This window comes from Platalea leucorodia (assembly GCF_965183815.1).
Source record: "Platalea leucorodia genome assembly, chromosome: 5".
Lineage (NCBI taxonomy): Eukaryota > Metazoa > Chordata > Aves > Pelecaniformes > Threskiornithidae > Platalea > Platalea leucorodia.
Genome location: NC_138827.1, coordinates 34,405,843 through 34,417,897, shown reverse-complemented (window position 1 = coordinate 34,417,897; position 12,055 = coordinate 34,405,843). Strand labels below are relative to the sequence as shown.

Genomic DNA, 12,055 nt, shown 5'->3' with positions numbered 1-12,055 from the left:
GGCCGCCGCCCCGCCCCGCCCCGGGAGCCGGCCCGGCCGCGGCGAGCTCCCGCCCGCCCGCCCCGCGGCCGCTGAGAGGAGGCGGCCCGGCCGCGCCTCCTCCCCTGCCCGCTCGTTGCCCCGCTCCCCTGGCAGCTGCGGGGGGGAGCGGGCTCTGCCCCGCCTGTGCCCCCGACCCCCCTTCAGCCCCGGCCGCAGCGGCGTCGCGCACCGAGGGCCCCCCCAGCCCCCCCGGAAGCCACAACCGGCCGTAACTAACGCAGAGGAACACGGATTTTGTGCTCATACAACCAACCAACCCTTCCTGTCCCGGATACCGGTTAGGAGGGGTTTGAGTGTTTTGTTTCTTTTCTGAATGGAAGCCCAGGGCACTTTGAACTAACCGCACCAGGAATGCCCAAAGGCTGGTATGGTCCATTTTCTGGCCAAGGCATCTCTTCCGCTTTTTTCTAATTGTGTATTAATATAAAGTGTACGCTGTAAAGCGTATTTATATACATTTAATATACCTTTCCCTTATTGTGCACAAACCCAGATCATAAAAAGTTTATCATTTTTCTACTCGCTAGTTCAGGAATTTCTACTAATAATGAAGTACTAAATATTGATCAGAATAGGTTTATATCCAGTATATAAAAGCAAACATGAAGTATACAAGGACTTCAGCCAACTCTTGCTTATTTACCACAATTGTACATAGCATACCTATAAACCTCTAAGGATTAATAAGGCGGTCGCTATATAAGCAAAGTTTAAGAGGCTTCCTACTGAACTGGACAACAGCTTTGAAATACTGAGATTTAACATATAAATATTTGAAAAGGTGTATTTTCTAACATTTAGTAGGTTTTAAATGTTTCCTTCTCCACCATGGAATAGAGAAATGTATTCTATAGAGCGAGTTAGATGTTCCCACGTTACAGAAGACGTCTTCTGTGCTCCAGCAGAAAACTACACTCACCTCAGTGGAATTTGCTCCATTTTCACTGGTGTACTGAATCCACTCAAGATGTGAAGAGTGGAAATTTCATGAGGCAACATCCAGCACTTCTAAAGGAATCTGCTATAAAGCTGCAAAGAGAAGCAGCATTGCCTTACCACATCTTCTGACTCTCAATAAAAAAGAAAAAACCCTAGGGAGGGGAAGAAAAAAAAAAAAAAAAAAAAAGGATTCTGGCACATTGAATTAGACCAGGTGGGCACAGAGAAGTGAATTATGAGGAGGCAGCCCGGAGTCAAAAGTTCTTAGCATAGCTAATCAGAGAGTACCGAGAGCATCTTAGAAAATACATACAACTTCTAAACTGCTCATGTTGTTGGGAAAAAAAGGTTTGAAGCCAGTTTGATTTCAGTCTTTCCAGATAGCATATGGTAGATTTAACTGAACACTCAAAAATGCCTAACTTTTATCCAATTCTAATCTAAAACAATTGGATTCGAGATTGTTATATTCTAGTCATTTCCACCAATAAAAAAAACACCACAGAATAAACTTACCGTCACACTTTAATAGTTGATTTTCCAGTCCAGTGTGAAACCAGAAAACAAACCGAATATTTCTCTGAACCTAGAGAACTGTGTGTACTTTTTCCCATTATTGGAATGCAATTCAGACAGCATGTTGCCATAAATTGGATGAGATTGCAGTGAGATTAAATGAGATAGATTAAATAACACTACCAAACTATTCATGTCAATTCTGATATTTAGCGGTTTTTTTTCTGTTTTGCAATTTTAAATGGGCAATTTCTTTTAAAACATGCCATTTTCCATTTACTAAAATGTATTACAAAGGAATTGGTGACACTGACAAGTATTTGTGTCTTGCCTCTAGCAATCTTGATCTCTACCAACTCATTCCTTATCTTCTGAAAAGATAATTGAATCAATGTTAAAAAAGAGTAAATACTGTTTACCATCATTATTGATGTTAACAATTTAGTTAATGCGAATGAAGAGAGTCAAGTTTCCATATAGTGACATACAGAGGTTGTGCAGATTTGCTTTATTTTAAGAACTCATGGACATTGACATAGCCCTAATTTAGATAGCTGTTGCAAAACTTTCTGCAATGAAAGCGTTCATGTTTCCATGTTTCATATGGAGATGGATGGAAAAAGACAGCTGAAGTTGTACAAGAACTATGTTGATCCTACTTACAGCTTGGAGCAACAGCATCAGCTTTTAACTATGGAAAGAAAAAAAAAAATGATGAGACCAACAGAGCGGACCAAATAAACTGAAGATCACATCGTACTGTTTAATACAAAGTGTGGAGTATGTATATGTTATCACTATTTACATGATGTAACAAGTTAAATGAAACCTTTTTGTTGTCGTTTAAATCAGAGGAAGATAACATTGCACATATGCTAAATTATTCTTGAAGGCCAAACCTAGAACAGCATCTACATGAAATTGTCATAGCAGCCCTCAGCTTTGGCAAGAAACTGTGAAGAAGTGTTCAGCTCTCAGTTTCACCTGTCCGATAACTGCTACATGCACTTATTTTTTGCTAAGTTGCAAATGCTATTTATTAGTATTGCTCTGATCATAGATTAGCAGTTTCAATCACTTAGATTTAACCGGCATAACAGAGTATTGACTGAGTGTTCTGCAGAGCTAGAAATAAGTCAGACTGCTGAGAACCTCAAAGAATAAAAGCCTGTAATGGACACAAGACGTTTTCTCCAACTACAACCAGTCCTGCTCTCAGGCTTCCTTGAATGTGTACCCACTAGGGAAATATCTGCCAACATTAATTAACACACATCAAAACTAAATCATTAATCCAAATAAGCCTCCAGCAATTCAGGATAGTTAGTATCCAAAAATTACTCAAATTTCACTTTTTGTAAGTGACATTGTCAGAGAGTTAACCATTTAAATAAAACTGTTAATAATCCATTATTAGCCTTCGTTTTAGAAGGAAAAATAAACCATGTATTAAAAAAAAAAAAAAGGAAAAATGGGTTTCAGTCTTTTCATCCTATGAGTATATTGCAGACTGCAGTTTATCACATTCTTCAGTTTCTTAGCCATAGTACTTAGGACGTGAGAATCGTGGCATGCAACAGCCATAAAGTTTGTGGAGAAACTATGTGGAATAGAACAGAGTCATGTTACTGGATATGAAATGCCACAGTGCTATACTGCAAACTATCGGTACATAAAATTGTTTCATTACATGTAATATTATCTCTCTCTCTCTTTCTCTCTCTCTGTGACTTAGGCAGTTCTTACCTGCAGTGTATTATATGTTTCTGGTCATCCATGTTCCAAATGAAGCAACTGCTTAAAAGAATTACTGTTATGACCAGAGAATGAAGAACTTCTTTTAAAGGATATTTCAGGGCCTTATCTTGTTTAGTCTAATGAAAATAAGACTGAGAAGAAACATAGCTGGTGTTTATAAGTATCTATGATAGCATTAAATTGATACAAATTATCTAAAGAAAAGAATGTGGATAAAAATAAAACTGAAATTTCCTACTTATAAATAATGTTAAAAACTATTTTTTAAACCATCAGAGGATACTGCAGAACAAGGCCTTTCAATAAGATTGTATTTCCTCCTCTATCTTAAGACAGGAGTTCAAATAGGACTGCCTGTGACAGCAGGGGACCGAATTCCATTACCAAAACTTACGGAGTTTGTCCATGCTACTATAAGTATTCATATTTTGGCTTTGACACGTGAAAAACATCAACTAGTAAAACAGAAAACAAAAATACATAGTTTTCCTGGATTGCTCTCAGAAGTGGTTCTAGGTCCTTATTACACTTGGACACAGCTTTTCTGGCAAGGGCTGCTTCTCATTGAACCCAGTTTATCAACCTTTCTTTGGATATAAATACAAGCAGTTGAGCATGCCATAAAGTACTTATTCAGGGAAGTGCTATATGGTATTTGAGGAGCTGGCTGGATAGGGATTTTGGTTTTTTAATTATGTAGGGCAGCAGGAGCGTGAAGACAATAATTTGTCCTTGATAAAGCAATCAGGCATGATTAACAAGATTGTTGTTGTATAGCTCCTCCCTTGGGTAAGCCAGTAATTCCAGGGGAACAAAATGAGCACAAGACAGTTATACCTTCCAGACCCAAGGGGAGTAACAGTAGGCCTCTACTTTTACTCTTTAAATAATAGAACTATTAATTGGAGGAACCTGAAGGAAACAAATCATGCCATCTAATAGTCCATTGCTGAACAATTTGACAAATGAAGAGCTGAGATTCTGTATTTCATGAGGAGATTAGTATTGCCATTTGCCCAGTTTGCATGCCAAACAGTAAGTGAATATATGAATACCCTGGTTCTACAGGATTTGTTCAGTAAGCAATATAGTAAGAACTATTAATGTCAGCCACAAAGGAGGACTAGCATTTACTGACTGGAAAAGGAAAATTGTCTCTTAATGATATCTACAGTAGCATGTCCATGTTCTGTATTTTTTAGGTCTAGCATATGAATTCAAGTGCACAGAATTTCATCCTGAATAATAGCAAATTTCACTGGTGGGGCAAAACCTATTCTACTCCCAAAGCATGTTACCAGTGAGTCAGACTAGCACGTAAGATGCACATGCTAGAAAGGAATGGAGTGCATTTAGTTATTTTACTGACTTCAGTTCATGAGCTGTCAGTTGCCTAGTCACCTCCAGACCTTCTTAGAAGCTTCATCAACTATATAAACTAATAAAGGGGGCCAGGAGAACCTGTCAGCATGAGAGCTGCCATAACCACTACGACTTGGAGCTCCTCTGTAAGTGGATCCCTATGGGACTGATACTGCTGCAGTCAGGGGAAGTGACTCTGGATCTGGCAGGGAGTGCTTTTCAAATGCAAGACTGACCAGATCTTCACAAACATACTTCTGGTCTTCTCCACAGTCATCCGAGTTCAGCATCTTTCCCTTCCACTGTGCATTCCACTCTTTCTGCCATCTGATACTACAGATACCATTCAGTCACACACATCATTCTCTCAAACCCCTATCTATGAAGTACTTGCTACTGGATAATCCTGTCAGCCAGACACACAGGTCATCAAGTATGCAAGTGCCTAAAGCAGTGAAATAACACAGTCTGCCATGACAGGATGGGAGACATTATGATTAATAAGCCTAGCACTTTTTAAAATCAGTCAGTTGTCCATGAACAGAGCAAAGCCCTTACGAAGGCTACAGACTTCACTCCTTTAGCTCAGTCCACCCTAGATATACAGTTGCTAGAATAGCATTTTAAGACTGCATCATCACATTAGTGAGACCAAGTCACTGGGGAGTGGCAAAAGCATCTTAAGGGCTTAAAGATTTGGGGTGTTTTCTAGGACTAAAATATTTTGAAAGACTCAAGAGGTATAGGCTAAGAGTAAAAAAAAAGATGTAAATATGTCAAGGATCATACAGCCTTAACTAAAGGCCAAGGAAAACAAGGTTTGGAAACCACTATTGTTTTCCTCTCTCAACAAAAACTAAACGCCAGCCAGTTGCACTTAGTGGGTCTCAAAAAAAAAAAAATTAACACAAAGCATGACTCGTTAATAGGGGAAGATTTAGTTTATGCAAGCACAGGGCTAGTGGCACTTACCAAGAAGCAGAACTGATTTCTTGGCCAAATACAACTCCCTTTCCAGGCTGCTGATTTATTTTGGAACAGGCCCTCAAAAAAAAAAAAAAAAAAAATCCACAACTAACAGCAGATCATCCAGTCAAGACAACGGTCTCCTCCAGTCTCTACGCAAAACTATGCAAGGTCAAGAATTTCATGATATCTGTGCACAGCTCAGCCTGGGTCTTTAAAACCAAGCCAGCTATAGACCTTTTTTTCACCCATGCTTTGGCTCTAAAGGTACAACTAAAAGCACTAAAGGTACAACTAAAAGCACTAAAGGTACAACGGGTCCATGAGCTTGATTCATTTACTGCACTATGCATCAAACTGATGGATGTCTCCTCCCTATGCTGGCCTTTTTGAGAATCAGACATGGATACTGTTTTGAGCATCTACTAAAAATACTAAACTATCGCATCTGTGAATTAGAACACTGATAATCTCATTTGACTGATTATCATTATACACATTGCTCATCTTCAGCACTCTTTGTGAAGTTTGGACTGAAGGTGACAGTGAAAATAGGGGTGAATACTAGAAGAGGACATACAAATGAAGAGAAAGCTTCCATCCTATGAAAGGCATTTCACACAAAGTTCATCCTATGAAAGCGAGTACACACAAAGTTACAAGATGAAGGGGGTAAGAACAACATTGGACACCCAACCCCAGTTAGAGAGTCTGTTACTGCCATAACAAAGTAAACAGGTCGGGACTCAAAACCAACCCAAAACCACATCATCTGTTCAACACACCACAAATAAGCTTCAACAAGTTTTCAGCATAGGTAACACAAAAAAAGGCTCAGTGAAAGAGTGGAATACTAATGTCCACATGACATTAGAAAGCCTGCTCTGGAGCAATCACAGAGTACCACTGCATGGCAGAAAGGAGAAACAGTTGTAGCGTAGCTTGCCCTGCTCTTCCAACAGCTTGAAGTTATCCTAAAGCTTGATGTTGGCGAGATTTAAAAAGGTTCTGTAGAAGTACAGGTTTTCATAGACTTGTTGAATGAACTCCTCCAAAGTAACCAAGTGACTTTTACTTTCTATGGCACCTAAGCAACCTTCAGGAGATCAAAATATCCTTCTTGTCCCAACTTCATGAATGTCCATTTTATTTTTGTGTATTTCAATAGTTGGAGATATAGTAGGTGACTGAGTATTTGCCTCCTTCTCCCAAGTAGCCTTTATTAAACAATCAAGTGGGTTTTGAAACAGAGCTTTTAAGCACATTTTTTTGATTAGAAAAATATTAATTTTCGTGAATCCTGGATTAAATAGATATTAATGTTCCCTCTCATATTTTGAAGTAATTCCACGTGCTGTTTTCTGAAACATATGCTTTGTTACCTCTCCGTAAGAAAAGAAATACAAGCATTTCATACCAGTCCTATAGTTCTGTATTTTGAGCATGAAAACAGTTGGAAAAGTTTAGTTTGCTATACATATATATATATATACCTTTAAATACACAAGATACTGCAATTCCTCAATTTAATACTACTCGTCTTACCTGAAGATGGTTACAAAAAATAGTCCTAGCTGCTGTAACTTTTTTTTTTTCTTTTTCCTTACAAGTTGGACTATGGTTACAAGATCTGGATTACAAAATGCTCAATTCCATTAGCTTTTAAACTGACAAACAGGTATTTTAGGATGATATGCTTTTAAAGTCGTGTAGCTTATAGCATCTGCCACCATAACAAAAGATAAGAGAAAGTTAAAAATCAACCTTACACTTTTTACTTAAAAACCACATAGGAAATGCAATACGGAACATACTGAAATGGGATTTTTTGGAACAAACTATATATTGTGTTAACGATATGTGTAAGCACTAAGCAGCAAATTTTCTTCCTTTGTGACACTGCTCCAGCAATTGTTTAGTTCCCTGTAGATTTAGGACTACAACTAACTGACACTGTATGAAGAGACCTGCAGTTGAAAGAATGACTTCAACAGTATCTCCCATAAGTTCTATTCCTTTGACTAACAGAAATGGGATTCTTCTTGTGCTCATTGAGAAGTTATTGTAAATTAAATCCCAATTTCCGTATGATTTACTTTCCTGCAGAAAATCATGTATATGAAGATAACACTGCTATTTCTTAAGCTACCTAACAGAGCAGGTAACTACTAATTTCCACAGGCAAAAGGCTGACAGCAAATCTTACATATTTTCTTATGAAGAAAAAAAAAAAACCAAACCAAAGGAAAAAAAAAATTTAAAGTGTTGTTAAAGCACTGTATTATAGTTTTAAACTGAAGTGATAAAGCATGCCTGCAAGGCATTTATTTCACCAAAATCATGCCACAATGAAGGGAACCAGCCCTATTACTGTATTATAAAACTAGACTATTATAGAGGGCTCTCCATTTCCCTATGCACCTTTTAACTCTAAAGACAAGTCACTCATATTTGTATACAAAAAAGACTCAATTCAAGCATACGAAAGTTTATGGGCAATCCCTATCCCACTTTGTGTCTTAAGCAAACTTTCCTTTACTTAGGACCTGGGCTCTTCTGTCTTCTTCATGGGAGTAAAGTTCAGCCTTTGAAAATAATGAATACTTGAGATCAGCATGATCTTTAAATACCTGCACTAGCCAAATGCTTTTACAGTGTTCTTTGTGCATCTTTCCACTCAAGCATAGACTTACTCCCTAGTGATTTAAGCTGTCACATCAGTACCACCCATCTTTGGGCTAAGGTTCATCTGCAGAACAGGGCCCTTAGCACTTTTCACTAGACAGTGCTAAGTCCAAGTTCACAGAATCATTTAGGTTGGAAGGAACCTCTTGGGATCATGTAGTCCAACACCCCTGCTCAAGCATGGTCAGCTAGAGCAGGCTGCCCAGGACCACATCCAGCCAGGTTTTGAGTATCTCCAGGGATGGTGACTTGTCTACCTCTCTGGGCAACCCATTCCAGTGTTTGACCATCCTCACAGTAAAAAGGTGTTTCCTTGTGTGCAGATGGAACCCTCTGTGTTTTAACTTGTGTCCACTGCCTCTTAGTCCTGTCACTGAGAGCTACTGAGAAGAGCCTGGCTGCCCCATCTTCATTCCCTCCCATCAGGTATTTATTTATATGCAGTGGTAAGATCCCCCACAAGCCTTTTCTTCCCCAGGCTGAAGAGCTCCAGCTTTCTCAGCCTCTCATACATGGCCCTGTGCTAGACCTGCTCCAGTAAGTTTGTATCTTTCTTGTACTGCGGAGCCCAGAACTGGACACAGTACTGCAGGTGCATCCTCATCAGTGCTGAGACTAGAGAGGAAGGACCATCTCCCTCAGCATGCTAGCAAAGCTTTGGCCTTTGTTGCCACAAGGGTGCATTGCTGGCTCTCAGTTTGTTGTCCACCAGGACCCCAACGTCTTTCTCAGCAAAGCTGCTTTCCAGCAGTCAGCTCCCAGGGCATACTAGTGCCTTGGGTTGTTCCTCAGGGAGCAAGACTTTGCATTCCCCCGTGTTGAACTTTGTGAGAATCCTCTGTCCAGTTCTTCAGCCTGTAGATGTCCCTTTGAAAGGCAGTACATCATCTGGTGTTACCAGCCACTCCTCCCAGTTTTATATGATTTACAAATTTGCTGAGGATGCACTCCATCCCATAATCCAGGTCATTAATGAAGATGCTGAATAGTATTGGCCCCAGTATTGAGCCACAGGGTACACCACTACTGAATTGCCTCCAACTGGACTTTGTGCCAATGATTACAACCCCCTGTGCTCACTCATTTGGCCAGTTTTTAATCCACCTCACTTTCCACTTATCTAACCTATACTTTTCAGTCTGTCTACTAAAGTCAAGGTAAACAACATGGACTGTTGTCTCATCATCCACAAAGCTAGTCACCTCACTGTAGAAGGCAATGAGCTTGGTCAAGCACAATTTCCCCTTTGTAGATCCTCATCACCTTCTTGTCCTTCATGTGTTTGGAAATGCTTTCCAGGAGGATTTTCTCCATCACCTTCCCAAGAATTGAGGTGAAGCTGACTGGCCTGCAGCTCCCCAAATCTTCCTTCTTGTTTTTCTTGAAGATAGGAGTGATACTTGCTCTTTTCCAGCCTACTGGAACATCTCCTAATCTCCATGACCATTCAAAGATAATTAAGAGCTGCCTTGCAATGGCACTAGCCAGCTCCCTCAACGCTTAGGGGTGCAACCGGTCAGGCTCACAGACTTCCAGTTCAAGTGCACCCTAATCTGGTCCTCCACCACCAAGGTTCCTGACTTCCCCTCTGGTCTCAGGGGGCTGGAATTCCTGAAGGCTTGTTTTACTGGTAGAGACTGATGCAAAGAAGGCATTGAGTACCTCAGCCTTCTCCCTGTCATTTGTCACCAGCTTTCCTGCCCCATTCAACAGTAGGCCCACCATTTGCTGTTTATAGCATCCCTTGCAGAATCCCTTGCTGTTCTGCCTGAAGACTGAGGAACTACCCCATAGCAAATGGCTACTCTTGCTCCTCAAGCCACAATGCCCTTTGCTAGACTCGCAATGCAGTCCTCACACATTCTGGGACAATAAAGAAAATGCTTTCATTCCACTGGAGGGTGGTTCAGGAGTCCAAGCTGATTTTCCCAGCCTATGCTTTGTGCAGTGGAAGGAAACATACCAAAATGAGATCTTTCATGTTTTGCTCTTTAAAATATTTATACATTTGTGTATTTCTACTACTATCTCCAATTTCTGTATAAATGGGTAATGTGATAGATAGGGTAGGGATATAAGAAATAAAGTACTTGGAGGCTCAAGTACTGCATCAGAAATATGCGCTGACTTTGTAAAAACTGACTACATTTTACATTAGTCAAAATAATGAATAAACTTTTCTGATTAGGAAGATGTAAAATAAAATGAGTGGTTTTCCCTGTAAATTTTACTGCAGAAGTCACCTGTATGACTTGTACTTAACCCTTTTCTTCTCATGCAGCATTACATATTTCCCCCCACCCATCCCACAAAACAAAAAAAAAAAAAAACAAATATTCCACTAGTTGTTACAGATTGCACTTTTAAAGCACAGACTTGCCAGTCTTCTGCATTTCCAGTGTCCTATTTAAACAGTTGACATACACAGTCTTCATCTTATGAAACTGGAAGATTTCGCCTAAGTACTTCTTTTGATGCTGGAGAAATGTTATCTGGGAAAATTACTTCAAACTCTATAATTAAGTCTCCACGTTGGTCAGGATTTTTGGGAAACGGCAAACCATATCCTATAATTCTTCTTCTCATCCCAGGCTTTACAACTTCATTTACTGTCATGGGTATGGTTCTTCCTTCTATCGTTGGCACATTGATAGAGCTGCCACACAAAGCCTAAAGAAAGATTGTATCATGAGAAAAAGAAATTGGTCAGAACTTTATTTGTACCTACAACTGAATTTGGATTATCTAGAAAAGACTAGCATTCTAAACAGTATGTCCACTGTGCAATACTGAGATGTCAAAATTCAAATACAGTGTTCCTCTCTTAAAAAGGGAAGGCTTCAATTCGGTAAATTCTGTGATATTCAGTGACAATCTTACACAATGGCCACTGGAGGGTACGTGAACTTACATATCCTTCAAAGACTATCAAATAATAAGGTAGTTGAGCACAGAGTGAACTCTTCACTCATACTTCTCTAGAGATGTCCAGCTTCTCAGTTTCAACTAGAAATTTAGAGTCCTGTTCCATTTTTTGTTTGTTTACCTTGCACAGGGGTTTACTCTAATACACTATCAACCTGTATTATATCAAATTGCAGAACATTTAAGTGTTTATAAGCAGAGGCATATCAAATTTCAGAGCCTTCTTAGGTGAGCATTTGTGATGCTTAAAGAAAAGCAAACAACTATTTTGGTGCACCAAAATTAAAACATCACAGACCTTCTCCTGCTTTATCCAATAGTTTGTTTTCATTACTAGGATCCCTGACAATAACATTTTGACCCCTCCAACTTCACCTGATTCAGCACACTTACTGATAATGTCCAATTTAACATAACAATGCAATGAGTCTAAAGAGGCTTTTATCTATGAAGGAACTATATTACCCACATCAACATTAAATATTGTCTTTTCTACCCTTCCTCATCCTATTTTAGGTGCTTCACCTCACTTCAGATGTATTTTTAGTTAAGAATCCTTTAAGAAGGGCATTGATAACGTACACAAAGAGCTTAAAACGCAAGCAAGAGTTTATTTCTCCACTTAATGCTAATTAAGAAGAAAAAAAGAAACCCTGCATCACACACACTCAGCTACATTATCTCTCAAATGACAACCATGTCAAGGCTTCAGACCCTTAAGGACTCTGCTCAGTTGTCTTTCTGATTTTTCCTTTTGAAAGCCAATGTGTTTTGACTTGGAATGGAATTTTAAAAAGCTATACCATTTTTGTTGTTATATATAGCTCCTATACCACCTGTTCACAATAATTTATCCTCATGA

At 39.4% G+C, this 12,055-nt stretch overlaps 1 protein-coding gene across 2 annotated transcripts in view; it reads right to left on the bottom strand.

Moving 5' to 3' along the window:
* Positions 1-6,783: 6,783 nt before the first annotated feature.
* DNAJB4 (DnaJ heat shock protein family (Hsp40) member B4) overlaps positions 6,784-12,055 on the bottom strand; it is a 28,721-nt gene continuing 23,449 nt past the window's right edge. For both annotated transcript variants that reach the window (XM_082313827.1, XM_082313826.1), the window contains one exon: positions 6,784-10,938. In XM_082313827.1, coding sequence (XP_082169953.1) covers positions 10,705-10,938 — 234 coding nt within the window. In that variant the 3' untranslated portion in view covers positions 6,784-10,704. The remainder of the gene's footprint in view (positions 10,939-12,055) is intronic.